This window comes from Molossus molossus, unplaced genomic scaffold (assembly GCF_014108415.1).
Source record: "Molossus molossus isolate mMolMol1 unplaced genomic scaffold, mMolMol1.p scaffold_m16_p_1, whole genome shotgun sequence".
Lineage (NCBI taxonomy): Eukaryota > Metazoa > Chordata > Mammalia > Chiroptera > Molossidae > Molossus > Molossus molossus.
Window position 1 is genome coordinate 229842238 of NW_023425344.1, and position 26750 is coordinate 229868987.

The 26750-nt window shown below is 44.0% G+C and overlaps 2 protein-coding genes across 5 annotated transcripts in view; one reads left to right on the forward strand and one right to left on the reverse strand.

The window, feature by feature from the left end:
- Positions 1–12870, reverse strand: part of VIPAS39 (VPS33B interacting protein, apical-basolateral polarity regulator, spe-39 homolog) — a 29934-nt gene extending 17064 nt beyond the window's left edge. Inside the window, exons 1-7 of one of the 4 annotated variants that reach the window (XM_036268263.1) lie at positions 12748–12870; positions 7921–8013; positions 7162–7264; positions 4741–4887; positions 2679–2717; positions 2276–2340; positions 1539–1595 (exon numbers count right to left, since the gene is read on the reverse strand). In XM_036268263.1, the coding sequence (XP_036124156.1) occupies positions 1539–1595; positions 2276–2340; positions 2679–2717; positions 4741–4887; positions 7162–7264; positions 7921–8013 (504 nt within the window). In that variant the 5' untranslated portion in view covers positions 12748–12870. Of the gene's footprint in view, positions 1–1538; positions 1596–2275; positions 2341–2678; positions 2718–4740; positions 4888–7161; positions 7265–7920; positions 8014–10200; positions 10253–12747 lie in introns of those variants that run through there. The other 3 variants (XM_036268253.1, XM_036268284.1, XM_036268273.1) reach the window with 3 other exon arrangements.
- A 449-nt stretch (positions 12871–13319) lies between these two features.
- On the forward strand, positions 13320–22565 carry AHSA1 (activator of HSP90 ATPase activity 1). The gene is made up of 9 exons (XM_036265891.1): positions 13320–13570; positions 14917–15107; positions 17638–17720; positions 18116–18233; positions 19285–19373; positions 20267–20395; positions 20841–20942; positions 21701–21752; positions 22173–22565. Exons 1-9 carry the CDS (start codon positions 13491–13493, stop codon positions 22343–22345), a joined length of 1017 nt encoding a protein of 338 aa, XP_036121784.1. The 5' UTR covers positions 13320–13490; the 3' UTR covers positions 22346–22565.
- Positions 22566–26750: the final 4185 nt, after the last annotated feature.

The following is a 26750-nucleotide window of genomic DNA, read 5'->3' on the forward strand; positions in this document are numbered from 1 at the left end:
AGTGACCTGAAGTTTGGCTCAGTGGTCAGAGCATCGGCCCATGGACCAGAGAGACCCGGGTTCGGTTCCCAATAGGAGCACATACCTCGGTTGCAGTTTGTCCCTGGCCCCAGTTGGGGTTGTGTGGGTGGCAGCCAGTCAATGTGACTCTCTCACATCGATGTTTCTCTCTCTCTCTCTCTTCTTCCCTCTCTCCCTCCCACTCTGTCTAAAGATAAATGCAAAAAATGTCCTCGGGTGAGAATTAAAAATAAATAAATAATAAAAAATAAAAAGTACTTTTCTGGCGTGACTAGTGTGGCTCAGTGGTTGAGTGTCTACCTATGCACCAAGAGGTCACTGGTCTGATTCCTGGTCAGGGCACATGCCCGGATTGTGGGCTCAATCCCCAGTAGGGGGCATGCAGGAGGCGGCCAATCAATGTTGATGCTTCTCTCTTTCATGGATGTTTCTATCCCTCTCTCCCTCTCCCTTCCTCTCTCTCTAAAAAAAAAAATCAGTTTAAAAAAAGGTATCTTTCGCCCTGGCCGGTTTGGCTCAGCGGTTAGAGCGTCGGCCTGCGGTCCTGAGAGACCCGGGTTCGGTTCCCGCTAAGGGCACGTACCTCGGTTGCAGTTTGTCCCCGGCCCTGGTCGGTTGTGTGGGTGGCAGCCACTCGATGTGTCCCTTTCACATCGATGTTTCTCTCTCTCTCTGTTCCTCTCTCTCCCCCCCACTCTACCTGAACAAAAAATGGAAAAATGTCCTCGGGTGAGGATGAAAAAAAAAAAAAAGGTATCTTTCGCCCTGGCCGGTTTGGCTCAGCGGTTAGAGCGTCGGCGGTCCGGAGAGACCCGGGTTCAGTTCCCGCTAAGGGCATGTACTTCGGTTGCAGTTTGTCCCCGGCCCTGGATGGTCGTGCGGGTGGCAGCCACTCGATGTGTCCCTTCATGTCGATGTTTCTGTCTCTCTCTCCCTTCCTCTCTCTCCCTCCCACTCTATCTGTACAAAAAATGGAAAAATATCCTCGGGTGAGGATAAAAAAAAAAAAAAAAAAAAGGTATCTTTCTGCCCTGGCCGGTGTAACTCAGCAGTTAAGAGTGTCAGCCTGCACACTGAAAGATCTCAGGTTCGATATCTGGTCAAGAGCCCGTACCTGGGTTGCAGGTTCAATCCCTGGCCCCAGTCGGTATCGTGCAGGAGGCAATCAATCAATATGTCTCTTTCACATCAATGGCTATTTCTTTCTCTCTCCTCCTCCCTCCCTCCTTTTCACTCTCTCTAAAATCAACGGAAAAAATATCCTCACACAAAAAAGAAAACAGTACTTTTCCCTCACATCCATCACTCTTTCACCATTACCCCATCAAAGTAACAGTAAACTCTGGAGAATCTCAAATTTTGCAGCTGACTTTCCATCTTAGTGAATTTATTTTCTTCCCAAAAACCACTTCATTTAACAAATCAAATTGGAGAGAGAGGTCAAGAAACGTTCTGCGGGAACAAGCTGGCCAGCTTCCCAAGAAGGCCCATAAGACTTCTCTCTCCAGCGGCCTTACCTTCCCCTTCCGAAGGCGTCGCACCGTGTCACTGGGGCTCCAGTCATTGCTGTAGTCCTGGAATATTAATCACACGTGAATCCCAAGAAGTTAAGGGATCAGAATTATCAGTGTGCCAGGTCCTCACCTCAAAATCACTGTCTTAGTCCCTAAAGGGGAAATATTTTGTGGGAGGGAACAGATAGTCTTGTTCTGAGTTTGTGAAGGAAGTAGAACGGAGCCATACAGGCATACAAATCAAAGACAGAATAAACCAGTTCACAAAATCAGTAACCCTATGCCTACTGGTTCAAGATCTCAACCCCTGCATGCAATCAATCCATTTTTGAGACTCAGGAAAGAGGGAGGGAGACATGTTCCTTTTTGGACTTTACGATAGTTTCTTCTTTATAAATCAATGTGCTTTTTTATGTGCTTCATGGGAGTATAAGCTTCATCAAGTCTCCAGACCACACTTATGATCAAAAATTTCAACGTGGTCTTCAAAAGGCAGCATAATGGGGAAGGAACATGGGCTAGGACTGAGTCAAAAAACAGATAATTTTGAGTCCTAGTTCCACTGTTTACTAGCTGTGAGACCCCAGGCAAACCCTAATGATTAGAAATCCAATTTTCTTATCTATAAAAGGGGGTTAAAATAAGAGGTATCCAAAAAGTTGGGAAGATCAAGCAAGATAATGTATGTCAAAGTACTTTAAACTGTGTAAAGTGTCAAACCAATGTAAGCTATAACTCACCCTGTACTCCCCCTTGGGTCTCCCCAGCTCTGGAGCATAGCTTTTGGCAGGTGTGTCCGAAAGAGCTGGAAGAAAACAGACAGCTGGTTCAGAAGGACACCCTCTTCTTGTCACTCCTTTCCTCAACGGCTTCCCTTTGACTTACAGGCTCCCAAGGTATTTTTTAGGGCCCAAAGTAGATCTCGGTTCCTCCCCCAAAGCCAGTATCCCTAGAAGTCAGCCCTTTTCCCTGTAACCAGAATCTACCGCCTACTCAGTATCAGAAAATTTCTCTAATAATGATGATAAATTCAGAAAAATTTTATCAAATCATCTAATTACCACTTTTCTCCATGACCCCCCAGATTACACCCCAGTCAGTAACATCTCCCAAAGTAATCAAGAAAAGAGGGTCAATGCCTACCATCAGAAAGGGACTGGAAACTTCCAAGTCTAGTTCTCCCTAAAGATAAAGAACACATGAGGGAAGAGGTGAACAGTTCAAGTCAGACTCATTCTGATTTGGCTAAGGAAGTAGTGCATATAAAACCTTATTATGGCCTGGCCAGTACGGCTCAGCAGACCGAAGGGTCTCGGGTTCGATTCCCAGTCAAGGGCACAAACCTGGGTTGCAGGTTCAATCTCCGGCATCAGGGCTGTGCGGGAAGCAACCATCAATCAATGTGTCTCTCTCACATCAATTTTTCTCTCTCTCTCTCCCCTTCTCTCCCTTCGACCCTATCTAAAAATCAATGGAAAAATATCCTCGAGTGAGGATTAACAAAAACACAAAACAAAACAAAAAAACAAACAGCCCTGGCCAGTTGGGTTCAGCGGTTGGAGCATCAGCCCACAGACTAATGAGTCGTGGGTTCAATTCCGGTCAAGGGCATGTACCTTGGTTGCAGTTTGTTCCTAACTCTGGTTGGGTCATGTGGGAGGCAACCACTCAATGTGTCTCTCACACATCTATGTTTCTCTCCCTCTCTCTCCCAATCTCCTTCCCTCCCACTCTATCTGAAGATAAATGGGAAAATATCCTCGGGTGAGGATTAAAATAATAATAATAAAAAACAACAACAAAACCTTATTATGCAATAATATATGGGAACTGAAGGCTTAAAAAAGGTTTTATTCAATTTCAGAAATTTGAGATGCCATGAAAAAAAAAAAGCAGGAAGAAAAAATGTTTTAATTACAGTAAAATATACATAACATACAATTTACCACTTTTTAAATTTTTTAATATTTTTATTGATTTTTTAGAGAGAGGAAGGGAATCAAACCTGCGACTCACTGGTCCAAGGGCCGACTTCAACCACTGAGCGAAACCGGCCAGGGCCATTTTAATCATTTTTAAGCCTACAGTTCATTGGCATTGAATACATTCACATGTACAACCATCACCATTATCTGTCTCAAAAACCTTTTCATCATCCCAAACTAAGACTCTGTACCCATTAAACAACAGCTCCCCCTTCCCCCTCACCCCCAGCTCCTGGTCACCACTATTCTATTTTCTGTTTCTATGAATCTAACTATTCTAGATACCACATATAAGTGGAATCATACACCATCTTTTTGTGTCTGGCTTATTTCATTCAGCATAAAGTCCTCAAGGTTCATCCATGTTGTAGTCTGTGTCAGAATTTTGTTCCTTTTTGGTGGACTAATATTCCATTACATGTACATTTTGCTTATCCATTCATTAGTCAGTGGACATTTGGGTTAGTTCTACTTTTGGCTATGAACATCAGTGTATAAACATCTGCTCAAGTTCCTGCTTTCAGTTCTTTTTGGTATATAACTAGAAGTGGATTGCTGGATCATATGGTTATTGTGTTTAATTTTTTAATTTTTTGAGGAACTGCCATACTGTCTCCCACAGTGGCTCTACCATTCTACATTCCCACCAGCAGTGCACAGGGGTAGGGAGAAATTCTGACCTGGGCAAATTTCTTCAGTACCTGTCACAGAGTTAATGCCAACTCTGTTCACGTTCTAGAAACCCAGACCAACCCCTCTTAATCTCTCTCATTTCTCCCACTCTTGATCCCCAACTACCAGGTCCAAAGATACTTCTTTTTCCTTCAGTAATCTTCTTCCAGAGTAAATAAAAATAATAACCCGATCATTTTTTTTTATTCTGTTGTATTTTACTTTATTACATACACGATTTTCTTTAATTGGCATTTTATTTTATATAGATATTAATTTGTTGCCCTTCATATTTCTGAAGACATTTCTGTTCATTGTTTATTTACCTTTTAAAAAATTTTTGTTCTAAAATAGAGTTAAATTTATCAATATTTTCACTGTGAATTTTCTTTTTTTAACCACTTTTATTTTATTTTATTTTTTTAATTATTTTTATTAATTTGGTTTTTTTAATTAATTAATTATTTTTGTGACAGATGTTTCTCCCCGAGCATTTTTTTTTGAAAAAGGAAAGAAGGCTCCCTGTGGCTTTAACCATCACTTTTTACCTCTAAAAAAGCTGCTCAGGGAGTAGGTAGAAGTAGGTTTGGGTAGCTGTGCATAAAAGGAGAAGCTGTTTCGGCTCTTTAGCTGTTCACGCCCCTCATGGTTTGACCCACTATTACCAGCAGTCTCTTTGATGGACCATGAGATACCTGTGAGATAGTAAGAACTAAATCAGTCATTCTCATCCAAATAAATCCTACTTGACAAGCATTCCAACAGACTCTAAAAGCTTTTCACCAGAGGCCCTGGTCCTTTGGCCGACATGAACTCCAAAACTGGGGCAGGGAGAAAAGAGAATCAAATAGACTAATCAACAGAAAAATGGGCAAAGGAAATAAGTAAATGGATCATAGAAAAGGAAATTCAAATGGTTATTAAACACATAAAAAGATGCTCAACCTCACTCTTAATAAGATAATTACATAAATGAAAAGTACACTGAGAGCCCTGGCTGGTTTGGCTCAGCGGTTAGAGCGCTGGCCTGTGGACCGAAGAGTCCCAGGTTCGGTTCCCGCCAAGGGTACATGCCTTGGTTGCGGTTTGACCCCAGCCCCAGTTGGGGTTGTGTGGGTGGCAACCACTCGATGTGTCTCTCTCACATCGATGTTTCTCTCTCTCTCTCTCTCTTCCCCCCTCTCTCCCTCCCACTCTGTCTGAAGATAAATGCAAAAAAAAAAAAAAATGTCTTCAGGTGAGGATAAAAAAAAAAGTATCTCAGACACTGAGATACCACTGGTCTGCTCTAAGACTGGCAAAGATCCCAAGATTTAATAATACCCGGTGTCAACTGTGAGGAAACAGGAACCTTCTGACATTGCTGGTGGGAGTACAAACTGGTGCAACCCACGTGGAAGGAAATTTGGCAATATCTATCCAATACAGATGCAAATTTCCTCTGCCAATAATTTCACTCTAGTACTTGATCTTTCATATAGCCATCTATGGACAGAATACAAGGTTACTGATAGCAAAATAAACAACACAAGATTGAAAAAAATCTAAAGTTCATCAACAGTGAACTGATTAAATAAGTAGGATAAATCCATATATAGTAATACCATACTGCCTACTTATTTATTTATTTTTAATTTATTTTTCTTTATTGATTTTTAGAGCGAGGAAGGGAGAGGGAGAGAGAGATAGAAACATCAATGAGAGAGAATATCGACAGGCCGCCTCCTGCATGCCCCCCACTGGGGATTGGCCCACAACCTGGGTATATGCCCTGACCGGGAATCGAACCAGCAACCTCTTGGTGCATGGGCCAATGCTCAACCACTGACCCACACTGGCCGGGCACATACTGCTTTTTTAAAAACAGAGAATGAGAAAGCTCTTATATAAGAAGAGATCTCCAAGATATATCATTAAGTGAAAAGTGCAGGGTATAAAGTATGCTATCACTTGTATAAAAAAGGAGTAAGAATATACAGAGTGGGGCAAAAATTCACTTAGAGTTGTTTATATGGAAAATAATACAATAATTACTAAATAATAATACACAAAGGAATTCTGTGTTTCACATGCTCAAACTATAAACCTACTTTTTCCCCACCCTGTATATTCATATATGTATTTCCAAATGTAATAAGAATCTTCTGATGAATAAAAGGAAGCAAACAACAGCAGTTATATTTTGGAAGGTCAGGGACTGAGGACTGTGTAGATGCGTGACAGTGTGGGAAGGATGCCTTGACTGTATGCCTTAAATACTTTTTGATCTTTAAATCACATGACAGTATTCCCTGTTTAAAAAAAAACAACACAAAAAAACTTAATGTTCAGCTGGTGTGGTTCAGTGTGGCTGACTGTCGACCCATGCACCAAGAGGTCGCCTGTTCGATTTCTGGTCAGGACACATGCCCAGGCTGTGGGCCAAATCCCCAGTGGGGGGCATGCAGGAGGCGGCCAATCGATGTTCTCTCTCATCGATGTTCTATCTCTCCCTCCCTCTCCCTTCCTCTTTAAAATCAATAGAGAAAAAAAATTTTTTTTAATTTAAAAATATGCTTAAACATCAGATAGACTCTGCCGAGGTATTAAGTGGTATTATATAACCACTAGGCAGTGAGACTTGGTGCCTAAGGAAGTCAGTTCTGCCAACCAGTTATGGGCACTTAAAGTCAGCAGTTCTCAAAAATGACTGCATATTAGAATTACCTGCAGTGCTTCTTATACATGGAGACCCCCTCCTCCCTACCCCCAACCACCTACTGAATCAGAGTCTCTGGAGTGAAGCCTAGGAATCTAATTTTAACAAGCACCCAAATGAATCTAAAATAGCCAGCCAAGTATTAGCTCTCGGACAGCAGACCTAGCCATATGGGAACTACTGCTATATCTCCCCAAGGATCTTTTCCCGGGGTTAAATTTCCAGATGTACATATCTGTAAATAGTCTAACCTCATTCCCTTTCTACTTACTTCCCACAGGTTCCCCACTCCAGCTGACTCTCTCTAGGTCATCGTCGTCGTCATCATCCACGAAGTCTCGAAGGCTATTCACTGCCCGCTTGGATTCCTTTAACTGCAGAGGGACATCAGGCAGGACACTCAAGCAATCAGCAATTCCCACTCTTCTCTTTGGAAACCAAGAAGGCTAAGTAATTGGAACCTGAAGATGGCCAACACTTTCACCTTCTGTAATAGAAAGTCTAGCCTGCTAGTTATTTGCCAAGAAAACAAATTGCTTTTCAGCCTACAGTGGCAAAGGAGTTGGGAGGAATCAGAGCCACTTTTGAGTTCTAATCATATTCCTAGCAATGCCTTGTTGTGTAAACCTAATGAGTTTATCCACCCCTCCAAAAACTAATGTTCCCCCATTTGTAAAACAGACACAACAAACAAAGAAGTTCCAATCCAGTCCATCTTTCAAATAGAAATTTCATTTCTTTTATCACATGATAAAAGACTTAGGTTTTTTAGAGGGAAAAAAAAACAACAGAAAGAAATGAATCATCTTAATATAAAGTGAAAAGGGCAGAGAGTTGGTTTTTACAATCCTTCTGATTCTCTTCTGAGGGCTCTTCTCCATGAATATTTTTCTAAATATCTAACCCAAAACATTTCTAAGCCTAATGGGGACCTGCTTAAAAAGCAGGTTACCAAGTCTGCAAGGGGAAGGAATACTAGAGGCATAAAAGAGAAGGATATGACTTTCAGCAACTGTTGATGGAAACCTACCTGTGAGAGCTCATCATCTTCATCATCAAAAGTGAAAGCCTTGAACTTGGAGCTGTTCCAATATTCCTCTTCATCAACCTTTGTCCTGTTCATCTGGAACGAGAGAAGGACTGTTATATCCCTTTCTAGATTCCCCCACAAAAAAACTACAAACTCCCTGCAGTAATCAGCGATGTATAAAAGAATCTGGTAAAGCACATACTGAACCTGCCATGTAAAATCAGACCCCTGGGTATCCAATTGATCAAACCATACTTTTGATTCTCTAATTACTCACAAGTAATAATTCATTCCTAGAATACCTACTTTGTTCAAGGCACTCTCTCAGGTGTTGTAAGGGATATTTTAAAAGTACAAGACACAGTTCCTCTCCTGGAGGTCTTACAGCAGACCGGAAGCATTCAGCAGAGGTAATAGTACAAGGCAGACAAGTGTTTTCAGAATGCACTGCCAACTTTGCTAAGTACACAGACAGATCATAACTGCATTCATGTGTTCAACATATATATCTACTGAGTGCTAGCTCTGAGGCACTCTTCTAGGCTCTGGGAATACGACAGCAAATAAAACTGACAAATATCTTGCTCTCAGGTATGCTTGCTAAATGCCTAAAAGAATAAAAGCAATTAAAAGAAGCAGAATTGCCTGGCCAATGTGGCTCATGGATTGAGTGCTGTCCCATGGACTGAGAGGTCCTGGTTCAATTCCCGGTCAGGGCACATGCCTGGGTTTTGGGCTCAGTCCCCAGTGGGGGATGTGCAGGAGGCAGCCAATAGATGAATCTCTTACATCGATGTTTCTATTTCTCTCTCCCTTATTCTCTCTCTAAAAAAATCAATACAAACATATAATAAGTATATTTAAAATAAGCAGAATTGCCCAGCCGGTGTGGCTCAGCGATTGAGCGTTGACCCATGCACCAAGAGGTCGCTAGTTCGATTCCCAGCATGTTCCCACTGGCACATGCTCAGATTGTGGGCCCAGTCCGCAATGGAAGGCATGCAGGAGGTGGCCAATCGATGTCTCTCTCTTCAATGTTTCTATCTCTCTCTCCCTCTCCCTTCCTCTCTCCCTAAAATCAATAGAGTCCGCCAGTGTCGCTCAGTGGTTGAGTGTTGACCTATGCACCAAGAGGCTGTTGGTTCGATCCCTGGTCAGGACACATGCCCAGCTTGTGGGACCGATCCCCAGAGGGAGCAGGCAAGAGGTAGCCAATCAATGTTCTCTCTAATCGATGTTTCTGTCTCTCTTTCTCTCTTCCTTCCTCTCTCTCTAAAATCAATAAAGAAAAAAACATTTTTTTAAGAAAAAAATTAAAAAGAAGCAGAATAATCCCGCCTATATCTTCAAATCTTTATTAGTTTATTACCAAGTATCTGCCCAAACTTGGGAAGTGAGGGCACAGCCAGAAAATAAAAATTATATATATATATATGTATATATATAGAAAGAGAGAGAGAGAAAGAATTGGTCAAGAGACCATAAATTCCTTATAATTACTCTAAAATTAGATTTTAGTCTGAAAAATATCTGCCCTAGAATTACAAATTATCAATGCTAACTGGATTAGAGTGAAAACTAGTTTAACCCAAGAACTAGGTCCAAAACTTCCACAGCACCTAAAATAACTCCAAAGGCTCCACAGTCTCAAGGATCAATTTGCTTTTCCTTTCATTTCAATAGCACCTTTTTCAACAGAAGCTTCAGAAACGAACATCTTGAGGCTTCTGATGGCTCTTAACATATTCTCCTTTCTCTTTCTGACTGTTTTCAGGGGCTATAGGTATGGCAAAGACATGGCTGGGAATTTTCTACTACCTGATCCCTTCCCATTCTACTGAACTGAGATGTAGCTTAAAAATTCTTTTGTATACTTAATGCCAGGGAGTCAAAACAAAATGAAAAAGCTGGCAGATAATGAAATCCTTTGTAGTGATACAAGCATAGGCTTTGTAGTAAGGTAGCCTTGAGTTTAAATCTTGGTTTCTCTAATTCTGATCAAATCGAGTAAATGATTTTATTTCTAAGCCTTGAATAAAATGATATCCTACCTATACAGAGTTACAGTGAAGAATAAATAGAACTCGGCAAACACCTAACAAGTACCTAGCAGAAAGTAAATACTAAATATTAGTTCCTTTTAGTACAGGATCTCTTACTGACATCTGTAGAATTGGCATTAATAATAGAAATATAGCCCTGGCCGGTTTGGCTCAGGGGTTAGAGCATAGGCCTGCGGTCCAGAGAGACTTGGGTTCAGTTCCCACTAAGAGCACGTACCTCAGTTGCAGTTTGTCCCCGGCCCTGGTTGGGTCATGCAGGTGTCCCTTTCACATCGATGTTTCTCTCTCTTCCTCCTACTCTATCTGAACAAAAAATGGAAAAATGTCCTCAGGTGAGGATAAAAAAAAAATTGAAATATACCTTATAGAACTGTTGTGAGGCTTAGAACCACTTAATACATGCCTGACTCAAAATTAATGCTCAGTATTAACATCTATTTTTTAAATTTTCTTTTATTTTTATTTATTGATTTTTAGAGAGAGGAAGGGGGGGAAGAGAGAGAGAGAGATACTGATTTGTTGTTCCACTTATTTATGCATTCATTGGCTGATTCTTGTATGTACCCTGACCAGGGATTGAACCCGCAAACTTGGCATATCAGGACAATGCTCTAACCAACTCAGCTACCCAGCCAGGGCAACTTTCATTATTATTATTGTTGTTGTTTTAACCCTCACCTAAGGATATTTTTCCATTGATTTTTTTTTTTTTTTAGATAGGGTGGGAGGGAGGGGGAGATAGAGAAAAACATTGATGTGAGAGACACATCCATTGGTTGCCTCCCAAATGACCCCAATTGGGGCCAGGGATCGAACCCATGCTCTTTGGTCCTTGGGCTGACGCTCTAACCACTGAGAAACTGGCCAGGGCTCAACTTTTATTATTAATAAATCATTATGGTACCTTGGAAGAAGCTAAAAAGAAAATATTTTTAAGCAATCCTAAAGATTAAAAATAAGTAATCTGATACACAAATTCTTACTGGCCGTCACAAACACTGAAGGTATGCAGAGAGCATTACTGTAAATGTCTCTGGCACTGGTGCCAATTTATAAAGCACTTACTTTGTCATCCTCAGAACACCCTGTAAGACAGGCCTGGCAGATTCCATTTCCATTTCACTGATGAGGGTAATGAGGCACAAAAGAATTAAGTATCAACACAACCTTGCTAATTGCTCCTATGATCCTGGTTTGCTGCCTCCTGGATCATTTCCACTCTGACTAGCATGGTCCTTCTATTTTTCACACTAGGGAAAACTAGGGCCGATCATTCTTCACTATATTAAATAAGTATCTGTAAATATCTACAGATAAGCATAGAATATGCCTAACAAACTAAATAATCCACCAGAGGATTTCGGGACTTTTTTAAAAAAAAATCTTTACTGGCCCTGGCCGGTTTTGCTCAGTGGTTAGAGCGTCGGCCTGCGGTACAGAGAGACCCGGGTTCGGTTCCCGCTAAGGGCATGTACCTCGGTTGCAGTTTGTCCCTGGCCCTGGTTGGTCGTGCGGGTGGCAGCCACTCGATGTGTCCCTTCACATCGATGTTTTTCTCTCTCTCTTCCTCTCTCTCCCTCCCGCTCTATCTGAACAAAAAATGGAAAAATGTCCTCGGGTGAGGATTAAAAAAAAAAAAAAAAATCTTTACTGGAGGACATGTTATTGATTTGGGGGGTGGGAATACTGATGTGAGAGAGAAACATCTATCAGTTGCCTCCCATATGCAACCCCACTACAACCTTTTGGCATAGGGGACAACAACCAACTGATCGACTCTTGATCCACTCACCAGGGCTGGAATCTTTTTTAACCTGGAAACTTGGATGGATACTTGACATCAATTTGTTTGTCAATAACCAAATCAGAACCTAGATTTACTTGGCAAGTAAAGAGGTAAAGATTTAACGGCTCTAGAAGTTATAAAGCAAGCAGGTACAATTTTAAGAGTGAAAAAGGTGCCCTGGCCAGTTTGGCTCAGCGGTTGAGTGTTGTCCTTGGGACCAGAGAGTCCTAGGTTCGGTTCCCGATAGGGGTACTACCACACACACACACAATAAAGAGTGGAAAAAGGTGTTTTAACATGATTTAAAATACTTCATCTACTGTTTTTAATAGGAGCCTACAATAGGAACATGACAAAATAAGAAAAACAGAGAGCTCAGAAAAATAAAAAATCCTTGCAACCAGGCCCTGGCCAGGTAGCTCAGTTCATTAGAGCCTTGTTCCAATGCGCCACGGTTGCCATTGATCCCTGGTAAGGGCACATAAAAGAATCAATCAATGCATAAATAAGTGGAACAACAAATGATTGTTTCTGTCTCTCTCCCTTCTTCTCTCCAAAACATAAAAAAAAAAAAAAAAAAAATCCACAACCAACATGCTTCCCTGCCTCAGGACATCCCCGAAACCAGCTACTGAGTAGACTTAGATTCACTTATCCTTTTCCAAGCCCGGCCTACATGAAGGCTAAGAAGTGAGTTCCCCCAGGACAACGTCCAGGAAGTCACGGATCTAAGGCAGTTTGACAGAGCCCGACCGATCCTTGGTTGACTAAATACTCCCTTAAAATCAAATGTCGGGGCTCATTCCCAGTTCCAACCCTGAGTGTACTCTGATCTCCCAGCCTGAGGTCGCTCCGACCGGAATAGAGTCAGGCCTTCGGGGTGTCTAGCGACGCCTCAAACAATAAGGGGGAAAGATCAGGGTGCGAAGAGGCTGGACTCAACCAGATACGCGGCCCAGGGGTTTGGGACACGCTCACCTCTTCCACACGGAGCCCTCCCAATCAGGACAGCGCCGGACTCTTCCGCCGCTAGACAAGCCTTTCTAGACTGGCTGTGCGGCAGAATAGGGGCGGAAGGGATCGTCGCGGGAAGAGCGGCCAGAAGAACCCTGCGGCAAGAAAGGCACCGTGGGGCATGCTGGGAGTTGTAGTTTCTTCGCTCTCTGGCGTCAGGCACTGCCCGAAGAGCCACGGGGCTTATTAACTACAGCTCCCAGAATCTCCAGCGCACGGTGCCCAAGTCGTTTCCTTCAGTTTTAGCGCGACCTTCCGTAGTTAACCAGCGGGTCATTTAACAAGACTACAAGCCCCAGGAGGCTCAGCAGAGCCGACTGGGGTCCAGGGGAACAATGAGACTTGTTCTTTGTGTTCCCACGGGTTAGGAATGGTCGGGTGCGCGGTTGCATTTCGGGCCTCTTTGGAGATAACCCGAGAGAGCCTGAAAGAACCCTAGGATTGGCGGAAGTCAAGGTCCGGCGAGGTGGAACGGAAGTAGCGGGTGGGAGTGAGGAGGAGCCGGAAGTTAAGGCGGGGAGGGGGTGGGGGGTAGAGGGAAAAGCAAGCCAGAAGGTTCTGCGGCCGCTTCTAGTAGTTTCTAGGCGCTGCCGGGCTTCAGGGACTAGGCGGTACCGAGGTGGTTGCTGTGGCTGCTTGCGACCAGGCGGTACTGAGTTGGTTGCTGTGGCTGCTCGGGACTTGGTGACGGCGAGCTAGGAAAGCCGATGGCCAAGTGGGGTGAGGGTGACCCACGCTGGATCGTGGAGGAGCGGGCGGACGCCACCAACGTCAACAACTGGCACTGGTGAGAGCTAGCGGGCCAGGCCGCGGGAGCACTGCGGCTGGGCCAGGGTGGCGGGGTCCCTGGAGCCTCGGACGGGACAAAGCTGAGCCCGAGGTAGCCCTGCCCGGAGATGGGGGTGGGTGCCTCTTGTTGCCGTGGTCCTGGCCCCAGGCCTCCCCTCGCCCTCCCGACCGCGTCTGTTTAGGGGGCCAGGGGCAACGTGGAGGGGTGCCGCCAGAGGAGGGGTTGCAGAGAGGTGAAAGCATAACTCCCTAGCTTCTGCATCCAGCCTGAACAGAGGATGTTTCCCACACGTGGTCAGAGACGACAGTGAGACCCAAACGGCGGGCTTGGGTTGTGTTGGGAGATTGCTGTGGCGGGCTCGGAGCCCGGGCTCCGGAGTTCCCGGTTTGCGGCTTACGGGTGAAATTCAGTCATAGGAACCACTGGCTCAGTGCAGAGAGCGAAGGTTTGGAAGTGTTGTCCAGGTGCTCAGCGCTCAGCGATGGTGAGGACTCACGGACCTCTCACCCGGAACTGTTGTAATTCCAGGCACTGCCCCTGGTTGCCGGGCAAGCATGGTTTTATCACCTAACCACTCTTTAAAAGCCTGCTTTCCTTCATGAAATCTTGCAGAAGTATTTTCCTTATCTTTCAGCTCCACTGAACCCTGTTCATATCGTCTTCACTGTGTTTTTACTTTGTTGCAGCTTTTTGCTGTTTTTCTCATACTAGTTAGTAAGTTGCCAGGCAGATAGTAATATTTCGTCTCTGTGTCTCAGCCGGCCTCCTCCCCTATTAACGTGCAGGGAGTGTTCGACCTAATTTTTGTTTGTTTTGAAGCCTTGGACTTCCATTGTTTTCGCGGCCATCTAGAGGGCACACAATGTGTGGGGCGTTTATAGCACAGCCTGAAACTTAACAGATCAGAACACTGTGCTAATTGGGTCAAGATTAGTGGTTTATTCCTTCCTGGACTTTTTTATGCATTCTGTGGCCCAGTATGAGCTCCTGACTTCAGTAAAATGTACAGTTTTCCACTGGGTCAAGTGGTACCATGTTAAGGTGTCACATACTGATGACATCCCTGCACCCCCACCCCCCTACCCACCCCCCCCACACACACTATTACTCTAATGTAGTTTGTAACCATTCTGTATAGGAGTTATCTTCATTGACAGATTGTGATTCCTTGTATTCCTAAAATAGAGGGACATGTTTGTGGACACACTAGAGAGTGGAACTAAGGATTTTTTGTTCTTTTCAAACTATTTGTCAGGCCTCCTTTAGCCTTGCATTTTCTTGACTAGAGCATGCAGAGAACACTCCATTTGGCTGCTGGTCCATAACCTTGTTTTCTTTTGCAGGACAGAGAGGGATGCTTCAAATTGGTCCACGGATAAACTGAAAACACTGTTCCTGGCAGTGCGAGTGCAAAATGAAGAAGGCAAGTGCGAGGTGACAGAAGTGAGCAAACTCGATGGAGAAGCATCTATTAACAATCGCAAAGGCAAACTTATCTTCTTCTATGAGTGGAATATCAAACTGAACTGGACAGGTGAGTCTATGCTGGGCTGTCAGGAAGGAGTTTAACTGCATTTTGACTGACCTGTTAAGGAGCTGGGCAGAACGGTTTTTGAGAGGTTCTGAACTTTTCAAGGGAGGTAGTGCTGCTTTGGTGTCTCAGAAAGCAATATTAGATGCTGAAATTTCTCTGCCACCGTGGGACACCAGATGGCTTTCTTTTCTGTGAGTCTCAAGAGTCACCATCAGTGAAGCTGCTGTGCCCCTGCATTTTGGGGATTGGTTTGTGGCAACTTCTGTCACTTAGATGATTTAAAACTGGGAAGGGAGATTTTTTTTGGTCTTGCTGTTATTTACTGTCTTCAATGTGAATCTAGCAGGTTAGACTACGATGCTAACAAAGCTCATATGTGACTAATTTGTGACAGCTTATCCTCTAGATTAGTGTCCCTTCTGTGATATTAACAAGGAATTGGGACCATCATGTGTGCCACTAGATGGTCCTTCAGTTGGTAGGTGGAATTTTTTTTATTTATTTATTTTTCCCCTTTATTGATTTTAGAGAGAGAGGAAGGGAGAGGGAGAGATAGGAACATCCATGAGAGAGAACATCAACTGGTCGCCTCTTGCATGCCCCCCACTGGGGATCAGGCCCACAACCTGGGTATGTATCCTGACCAGGAATAGAACCAGCGACCTCTTGGTGCATGGTTCAACCCTCAACCACTGAGCCACACCGGCTGGGCTATTTATTTTTTTTGTTGTTAATTTTTTTCAATGATTTCTTTTTTTTTTTTAATTCTCACCCAAGGACATTTTTCTATTTTTGTTCAGATAGAGTAAGAGGGGGAGAGAGGAAGTGAGAGAGAGAGAAACATCGACGTGAAAGGGACACATCGAGTGGCTGCCACCCACACAACCCCAAACAGGGCCGGGGACAAACTGCAACTGAGGCACGTGCCCCCAGTGGGAACCGAACCTGGGTCTCTGTGGTCGGCGGGCTGACGCTCTAACCGCTGAGCCAAACCAGCCAGGGCATAGATTTCTTTTTTTTTTTTTTAGAAAGAGTGTGTGTAGGAGGGGGAACATCGATGTGAGAGAGACATATCAATTGGTTGCCTCCTGCACATGCCCCAACCAGGGCTGGGAATTGAACCTGAGACCCTTAGGTGCACAAGCCAACACTCTAATCACTGTGCCACACTGCCACAGCAGGGAGGTGGAATTTTAAAAGGCCCTAAAGCTGAAGAAGTATGTATATGGGACAAAGCATAAAATAAATTTGTGTTTCAGTAAGCACTTTCAAATGAATGGTAATAAAGAGGGGGAAAGGAGATGTCTTTTTTTTCTTTTTAACTACTACTAAAGCATAGTAGTCTAAAAGGAACCTTAGGCATCATCTTGCCCTGTCCTCTTCTCATAGATTGAGAAACTGAGGCCTAGTAAGGTAAAAATAAGTAAATGTTTTATTGGTAAATTTTGAAATAGAGTTAGTTCTGCTATAATGTGACATATGTATTCCTAAAAGTCACTGCACTATTCAAAGTCGCTGAATGCAAACCATAGGGCTTATTGGGAAGAGAGGGTTGGGCACACAACACAATGCCCAAAAGCTTCATCAGTGACACGTTTAAAATTTAGGAATGTAAAAGTTGATAGCACAGTTTTAAACAAGTTAAGTGGTAAATACATAAATGATACAGTAAGTATGGTGCTTTACTTTGAAAAGAACCTGAAGTTTAGCCCTGGCCAGTTTGGCTCAGCGGTTAGAGCGTCAGTCTGCGGACCAGAGAGGCCTGGTTTTGGTTCCTGCTTAAGGGCACGTGCCTTAGTTGCAGTTTGTCTCTGGCCCCTCTCTCCCTTTCCCTCTACCTGAAGATAAATGCAAAAATGTCCTCAGGTGAGGATTAAAAAACAAACAAAAAAAACCCTGAAGTTTACTTGTGAAAGTGGACCTCAGAAATACTTGCAGCTTGTGCATTATTGGAAAGTAGTAGGAGTGTCATCTGAAATCAGAAGGAACTTTATAATACCATTTGTGGATGGCGTGGCTTATAATAGGCATAGTGAACTGAGGTCACTGGCAAATAAATGTTTGAGGTGTGTTTTGTGTATTCCTATGCAGCTCAGTTAAACTGGGTGTGATTTTTTTATGTTCACCTAGCGATTCTCATGGATGAAATCACATATAAGCAAATGTGAAATTCATGTTATGATCAAATGTTCCCTATCTTATCAATCACATTGGAACAAATCTATATTTTCTAAATAAGCATTCTAGCAGAACTGACTGTATTGGCTGTTGACCCAAGTCATCCCTAGCAGGATTCATGTAGCTTTTGGTCCCGCACTGTAAAAACACACTTGGTTTCAAGAAATTTGATGAAGAACATTTCTGCTAAGGGAGGAAGATTGTTTGCATTTGGCATGTCACATTTTCTCAGAATAAAGAGGGTCAATTCAGTTGTCCAAAAGCAGTGTAAGCAGAGTAGTAGTTAGGACTCCAGAGCAGACGACTTTTCTTGCAGAGGAGAAGACAAATTACATTGCATTGCTTTTGACAGGTACCTCCAAGTCTGGAGTGCAGTACAAGGGACATGTGGAGATCCCCAATTTGTCTGATGAAAACAGCGTGGATGAAGTAGAGGTTTGTCCTTCCTAACTCTTCATCTGAGTCTTCCACATTCTCTTATTCTCAGATGAGAAAAATGAGCTATCATTCAAAAGTCAAGGCCAGCTTGGCCCACACATTCAGAACCCCAGTCTGCAGAAGACTTTCTAGGTCAGTGGTGCCACTGGGAGCTTCCAGAGCGGCTTGTGCTTTTTTAGTTACTTTGCTTTAGCTAGTACTGTGGGCTCTAGCATTAGCCACCTTTGCCTTGACAGAGGACTTGAAAAGGAACACTGATGGGGATTGTACGAATACCCCACCCCTCACACGTTTCCTTTGGAAACATCAGTTATCTGATTGCTCAGCACCCACGTTCCACAATGTAGGTACCCCTCAAGTTATTTACCACCTAATTCTGATCTTTCACTCAGATTAGTGTGAGCCTTGCCAAAGATGAGCCTGACACAAATCTCGTGGCCTTAATGAAAGAAGAAGGGGTGAAACTTCTCAGAGAAGCAATGGGAATTTACATCAGCACCCTCAAAACAGGTATCCCTTGGGTAGTGACGTGTGCCTTGAGATAGTTTTCCACCTGTCAGACTCTGATTAAGGGGCTGGACGGTCCTTTCTTTGGCAAATGGGTAAAGATTCTGGGGGAGGGGGCTTACTTCATCTTGAAGTCAGCCTCACACACTGAGTAAGGGAAAGACCTAGAGATTTGTTGTCTGACATGTTGACTGTTGAGTAACTGAAACGTGGCTAGTTCAAATAGATGTGTGCTTTGAGTAAAAAATACAATGGGTTGAAGACTTTTTTTAAAAAAATTTTACAATTTTTAAAAATTTTTACAAAAAATGGTACAATTTTTTTTAACTGATATATTTAAGTGATAGTTTGAATATATTGGGTTAAATATATGATTAAAATTAATTTTACCTGTTTAATTTTTTTATGTGGGTACTAGAAATTTTTTAATTACATTTGAGGCTGACATTATATTTCTCTCGGACAGCACTGATGTAGACTTGCATCCCCAGACTCACTACTTGAGCATAGTCCTGGAGTATCTTTGATAGGCATCTTCCAGGGATATTTAGAGTGTGATTAGAATACTGATCAGCTCCGCTGTCCCCTAGAATTCCAGTTCTGCTGGTACGTTTTTGTCTTGCTGGAGTACATGTAATGAGCATCAGAGGGAACCAGCATGCAGGTGGGAACCAGTGCTCTGTAGCTGTAGCCGTCCTCCTGAGGCAGAGCGGAGAAAGGGCACTAGACGTTCATCCTTCGGTGGCTCGGCCCACTCTGGAAGTGCGGCAACATTCATTGGCTTCCATCCATTAGCAGACTTCATGTACATTTAACAAGTTGTTATACTCCCAGCTGAACCGGGTTTGAAATACAACCAGTGAACATACTACACTGTATAACATACAGTCAGATACCTATCGGGCATAGACCAAAAGCAGAAATGTAAAATGGACCCTTTCCTGGCCATTAGTTCATTCTGGGTTAAGATGGTCATATTTGTTAAGCTGCTTGAAGTCCTGAATCTCAGCTACTAAGAAATAACTTCCAAGAGCTGGGATTTTTATCTTTTCAGAGTTCACACAGGGCATGATCTTGCCTACACTGAATGGAGAGTCGGTAGCCCCACCTGGTCAGCCAGCACTGAAAACAGAGGAGCGCAAGGTAAGCGTCTTCCCACCTGGTGGGCGGGAGGCTGTCTGGGAAGGGAGTGAGACACTGCCTCCTCCTTCGTTCCACGTTTCACTGCTTCTCTCTGACCTTGACCTCTAAGCCAGAGCAGTCCATGGTGCTTTTTAGAGTCCCCAACATGTAATTATCTGTCCACCCAGCTTTCACCTGGTGTTACTCATTTATAACTATTGCTAGAGCAAATGGAAGGTCTCAGGGGCTTCAAAGTCTGACCCTTGGTTGCATTTAACACCAGTTACGTTGTGAACACAGGCTGGTGTTCACCCATATACGTCTTCAGTATTGTTTCTGACTGGGGTGTTGATACTTCATAATTTAATATTAAAGGTCTCATCAAAGTATAGAGTTAGATCATTAACTTCACCTGTCAGGAAATTCATTGATTTCACCCCATTTGCAGGGTGAGCAAGCATTTTTTTCTGGAAATGGAACTTACGTAGTTCAGGCTCAGCACTCGGTTTTCAGCCCTATAACCCTTTGGTGGCACAGTGAAGGATATTTTGGGGGTGGGGGTGGGGTTGTGAGGTGGTGTTTCTGGCTATTTAAGCATAGAAATTTTGTTTGAGAGTTACACTGTGCGCTCCAGAAATGCCCTATGATTTAACGTGTCCTTTGGCTGAGTTCTTAAAACAGCATTGCTCTTCCCTCACCTTAAGTGGTTGTTCTCAGTGGAACTGAGGATTTTCTGGAAAAGTTTCCCTTGTGACTGAAACACCCATACACACAAATTTCCTCCAACCCCCTGGGAAAATTGGCCCTGGAGGTGAGAAAGTCTATGAGAATAAATTCAGGTCAGTCCCTGAGGCCATGTTAACTGAGGTTTCACCATTGCTCCAAACTGACCATTTTCACTGTTACTTCCACAGGCTAAATCTGCTCCTTCAAAAACCCAGACCAGACCTGTTGGCGTCAAAATCCCCACTTGTAAGATCACCCTTAGAGACACCTTCCTGACATCACCAGAGGAGCTCTATAGAGTGCTTACCACCCAAGAGGTAATAGTAATTTGTCCTTCGGCCTCCTGGCACTTGCCACTCCAGGTGACTCGGGCTGTGGGCACCTCTCCTCAGCGTGCAGAGGACATACTGATGAGTAGAACCATGAGGCTTATATATAGGCAGAGGCAAAGGAAAACCCACTTTTGTTCAGCCTGTTCCTTAGAGTGTATTTGCCCTCTTTTCTCATCTACACTAGTTTGGGTTCTCTAAATGGGAACCACTGGGAATCATTCATTTTAGAACATGGGGCTGAAGTAATGTCATGGAGTCAGAATCTCTCAAGTGCAAGCCTGGTCTGTAATGGACAGAGTAGAAGCTGAGCCTGGTCAGTAGGCAGAGGGATGTCTTTGGGGTGAGAGTTGAGGCATGCAGGCATCAATTGCCATTTGTCCCTGCACCCCACTAAGCCATGCAACTTCTCCCTGCTTCTTTTTTTCTGCAGCTGGTTCAGGCCTTTACCCATGCTCCTGCAGTGTTAGAAGCAGACAGAGGTGGGAAGTTTCACCTGGTAGATGGCAATGTCACTGGGGAATTCACTGATCTGGTGAGTACCTGCTAGCCCCAGACCTAGGATGCAGCCTCTGTCTGGTCAGAAGAATAACATTCTTCTTTTTTCAGCTTTGTGGATAAAATTTAAGGCTTTCATCTCTTTAGTTAGTAACACCTCATTTTGTTTTGTCTTTCAAAAAAGACTGCCATTTCAATTCTCTTTCCTATAATTTTTTCCTTAGTAGAGTTATAATCAGTTCTTCTGAAGAACTAATGCAAGAGAGGTTGTATATATTGGTGGCTTATGGCTTTCCATTTGCTGCACTGGCATTTCACCTGGGCACAGTTGACCAGATTCAACTTAGGAGTAAGAGGAGATATTAGGAACTATTGTCAGTGCAGGAGCTCTGGCCTACTTCGCCCTCATCAGTGGTGTAACTGCCCAGGTGGTGGACTGGATGAAAGGCAGCTGGCTAGCTAATCTAGCCGGGCTTGGGTACATTGGTCTGCAGCGATTTTCAACAGGTAAGCTGCAAGAATTTTTAAAATATGCAACATACCTGACCTCTTTTCCCTTAGAATGTCAAATAAAATAACAACCAACACAGCAATAGCCATCTGGTGTAAATGAAATCAACATTATACCTACTTTTATTGTCAGATTGGCAAAAATGTTTTGTTGTTTTGTGTGTGTGTCCTGGGTTTCTTTTGGTGTACTGCAGAAATTGAGTAATTAGTTTCTGTGTGTCATGAGATGAAAAAGGTTAAAAATCCCTGATAGGTGGTATAGACTGACCTCTTGGGTTATTTTAGGTCCCTGAAAAGCATATTGTGATGAAGTGGAGGTTCAAATCTTGGCCAGAAGGTAAGCAAGCATATTTGTTTATTGCCATTATCCCCGGAATTTTTTATTTACTTTTTTTTTATGCTGTGTTTTGAAACACATTTTTATTTATTATTTATTTATTTATTTTTATCCTCACCCGAGGACTTTTTTCCATTTTTTGTTCAGCTAGAGTGGGAGAGGGAGAGAGAGAGAGAAATATCAATGTGAAAGGGACACATCGAGTGGCTACCACCCGCACAACCAACCAGGGCTGGGGACAAACTGCAACAGAGGCATGCGCCTCTAGCAGGAACCGAACCTGGGTCTCTCTGGACCGCTGACCGACACTCTAACCACTGAGCAAAACCGGCCAGGGCTACTTTTTAATTTTGCCTTAGTCTCAAACTCTTAGGAGGAAACCCTGGATCTGAAACCTCCCTCCCCTTTGTCTTTCCTCAGGGCACTTTGCCACCATCACCTTGACCTTCACTGACAAGAATGGAGAGACTGAACTGTGCATGGAAGGCCGAGGCATCCCTGCTCCTGAGGAGGAGCGGACACGGCAGGGCTGGCAGCGCTACTACTTTGAGGGCATCAAACAGACCTTTGGCTATGGCGCACGTTTATTTTAGGGCCGGCGGCGGAAGCTTCAGCGTGCTTGACACTTCAGTCCAGCCCTCTCCTGACTGAGGCTTGACTCACAGGATTGCACCATCCCAACCACTAACTTGGGGCCGGGGCCCCCCTTCCCTTGCGTATACCTTGGGTTTGTGCATGTTTTCTGCTAGGTGGGATCAGAGGGCAATTTCTCTTTTATGTGTACATATGCTAAATAAACATAATTTAAAAAACGTGCATATCTGGAACCTCTGTTGATTGGATGGTTGGTACTGAGTTCCCTTGAAGGTTTTGAATTTAAAAGAAAAAACAAAAAACTGCAGGATTGGAATGAGGCCTTGCCTCCATTCTGGAAAAATGTATATAATTAAGAAGCATGAGGGAAACCTGCCTATCACCAAGCATTCCTGAGCTAGTCTTTCAAACTGCAGACTGGCAGAAAGGTTCTGCTCCCTCACTGAAGGAAAAGTAAAGGGGGATTGGTGCTCTGGAATAAACTGTGCCGACAAACATCTCTGGTGAAGGTGACATCCTGGGCAGTCCACTCCATGGCTTCTTGCAAGAATAGGTGATCCCCAGGTGCTGATTGGAGATGTGGAAAGATTCCCATCCTGTGGCAGAGAACTGGAGGCCTTGGATTAACAGCTATTTATTGAGCAGTTACTGTGTACCAGACACTACACTAAGTAGCTTCCTTGTATTAGCTCATATAATTCCCATAGGAGCCCTATGAAATAAATGCTTCCATCATTTCTGTTTTACAAGAACCCAACTCTTGGGTTTCTTAAGTAACATATCCAAGCTCCCAAAGATACTTAGCCAAGTTTGGGATTTGGAAGAGGGACCGCAACTGCAGAGCCAGTGCTTAAGTCTAAACCACTGTCTACTGCCCTGTCACTGGGTTTGTTTCCACAAAGCTGCTGCATTTCTAGTACGTTAGGCATCCCTGCTGGAGTAGGAAATTCTAGGCCTCAGGACTCCAGGAAGAGGAAGAAATAAATGTTCTTCCATTAAACAAGCTCATTGAGCACTCATCAAGTGCTGGGGACATGGTCTAGTGGGGCTCACACTGCCACATTGCAGGAGGTAACTACCTGGACAGGAGGGCCACTTTCCCCGGACAAGCCCTGCCTTGGCATCCTGCACCCCAGGGAGAGTCAGCCTGCTAATCCAGACGCTGCCTCCTGCAGCTACAGCTATTTTCTTCCTTCTATTTTTGCCTGTTTTATTAGGTGGCAGGCCTGCAGGCTATTCCTACCAAAATGACTTGGCCAAAACGTAATTTAAGCAGATAATAAGCACTGATCTGGATAATTTAGACCCCCAAAAGACACCTTTGTCCATCTTGAATTATTTAAATGAGTGCTGGACTGAACTAATTCACACCTAATTCAGCAGCATATCTGCTTCCCAGGTGTCCAAAAAGACGCTTTTTGATAAAAAGCCTGGACTCTAGCTTAAGTCAACAGGCCCTTCCTAACACAGACCCCACTCCTAACAGGGACCAGTGACAAAAAAGGAGCCCTTTCATGCCTGGATGGAGAGTTACTAATTGAGAAAATAGTACTTACAAGAAGTCCTGAGGCACCCTGGCTGGTTTGGCTCAGTGGTTAGAGCATTGGCCTGCATTCCAGAGAGACTGGGGTTCGGTTCCCACTAAGGGCACATACCTTGGTTACAGTTTGTCCCTGGCCCTGGTCGGGTCATGTGGGTGGCAGCCACTCGATGTGTCCCTTTCACATTGATGTTTCTCTCTCTCTTCCTCTCTCTCCCTCCCACTCTATCTGAACAAAAAATGAAAGAAATGACCTCGGGTGAGGATAAAAAATAAAAATAAAAAAGTCCTGAGGAAAAACCCAAAGCACCAAGCCAAGTATCTTTTTTTTTTAAATTAATTTATTCATTTTTGTTATAGATATTTCTCCTTTTCCCCCCACTGATACCCCCTCCCCCTCAAGTATCTGTCTTGTGACGTGTAAACAGGTCACATCCTCAGTACTGATGGCTGTCATTTGAGTGATAGCATTTGTTAGCCATCTGAGCCCACAATGCAGAATGATATCACTAAAAACAGAGCCATGGACTTGGCTGGACTTGGGTTTGAATTATAAATATGCCACTTCTTAACAAGTGGGGCTAACTTCCTCATCTGTGTACTGGGTATAACAGGTTCTTTATGAGAACGTTAGAGATGATGCATGTAGAAGTGCCGGCAGCTGGCGGCATTTGGCACATGGTACCTGCTACTTCCTTTTTTTAAAAAAATTTTTTTCTTTACTGATTTGAGAGAGAAAGGGAGAGGGAGAGAGAGAGAAACATCAATGAGAGAACATTGATTGGCTGCCTCCTGTATGCCCCCCACTGGGGATTTGGCCCATAACCTGGCATGTGCCCTGACCAGGAATCGAAATGGCAACCTCTTGGTGCATGGGTCGACGCTCAACCACTGAGCCACACCTGCTGGGCCTGCTACTTTTTTTTTATCCTCACCCAAGGACTTTTTCTATTTTTTGTTCAGATAGAGTGGAAGGGAGAGAGAGAGAGAGAGAGAGAGAGAAAGAAACATCGACGTGAAAGGGACACATCGAGTGATTGCCACCCACACGACCCAACCAGGGCCGGGGACAAACTGCAACCGAGGTACGCGCCCTTAGCCCCGGGTCTCTCTGGACTGCAGGCTGACGCTCTAACCGCTGAGCCAGACCGGCCAGGGCCCTGCTACTTCTTGACTCATGAGCTCATATGTTTTTTTCTGAAGCAAGAATTAATATTTTGAAAAGTTGGTTAATTGGCCAAACTGCAAATCCTAGGCCAAGGAAACTCCTCACCTAAGAACCATCTGTCAATTGCAGAAAAGTGGACCCCACCGCTACAGATCTTACTCAGTGGGTGTGGCCATGAACTTGTGCTTTAATAAATATGTCAGGTGATATCGGTATCAGGAATTCATTTTGAGAAGCGCCTCAACTTGTTAAGAAAATCTCATTGTAATGGATGAGTCAAAGCAGCACATTTGGGTCTGTTTTGTGAATAATGGGATAAAGGATCTAAAACATCCTATGTTCCAAGAGACAAGGGAGGTCAGCAGGATCTGCCAGGGTTTGTACTGCTGGTTGTTTTAAACCCTAGCAAGAATTCAATTTGACTAGTCCTGCCTAAACTAGGACCCTGTATGAGGTCACCCAGAGGGGAAAAATTGGGCAAAACCCTCTGGGTGGCTGGAGCAGCTAAGTTGGAAACAGTGGCGGTGGTCGTAAGCGAAGCATGGCCACAGTGGTTCCTAGGGTTTGGGACAGGAAGAACAGTGAGTCACACCATGACGTGACTGACACTGGACCAGAATGGGGGAGGGGCCTCCGAGGCCATGGGCACCTCCTGGCTGTGATACTGTGCCCCCTCCAGCACTGGTTCTCCTCACACAGGTGTTCCCTAAGCCTGCAGCTACCTGCACAGGGTCTCTTCTCTTTTGTAGAATTTGAATCAACACCATTTTGTAGCTGACCTACTTCCCAGACTCTTCTTCTTAGTTTCTCTCATCTGTGGCCTGACATGGTAGCAATTTCGTGTGTCACTAAGATTACAGATTAAAAATGGGACTGGCTAGTGTTTGGGTAATAGACAACTTAGGTATAGATCAATTCAGACAGCATGTGTAAGTGTCAAGGAAAGTTGTATTAGAAAAGGGGGGCATTTAGCCCAGCCGGTGTGGCTCAGTGTATCAAGTGCTGTCCCATGGACTGAGAGGTCCTGGTTCCATTCCCGGTCAGGGCACATGCCCAGGTTTCTAGCTCCATCCCCAGCAGTGGGTGTGCAGGAGTCAACCTTTCAATGTTTCTCTCACATTGGTTTCTATCTCTCGCTCCCTTCCTCTCTCTCTCTAAAAAAATTCAATAAAATCATATTTTAAAAGAAAAGAGAGGAATTTGTAGTTTTTTGGAAAATAGACTCTGGAATATCTCTAATTTTTAAGTTTATGCTAAAAAAAAGTAATTAAAACATGCCCTTGCTAACTGTTGAATTTCACAGACGAGAGAGACTGAACTTGGCTTCCATCTGGTGACCTGAGACCCTGCCCTCTCGGACCCTGTAATATTCTAGTTGCACCGGAGTATTTTTAGACTGTGGTCCGGGACCAGACTAATACACTTACCTCTAGGTGTGATGCTAATTGGAAACTCGCGGCTCTCTGGGCTTCTCCAGGTGGCAGCTCCAGACACACCTTGCCTCACCTACTTTCTGTTTCCTTCATGTGTCTCTTTCCTTTCCCAAAGGCCAGGAGTGACCGTGGAGTGTTTGGCAAGGATACCAACTAAGGCAGGGAACAGGTCCATCTCTGCCATGTTATAGGTCTAGTCCTTGAGGAAACTCTGTTGGATTCCCTTGCAGCGAGTTACCTGGGGAAGTGGGGCCACTTCCTCT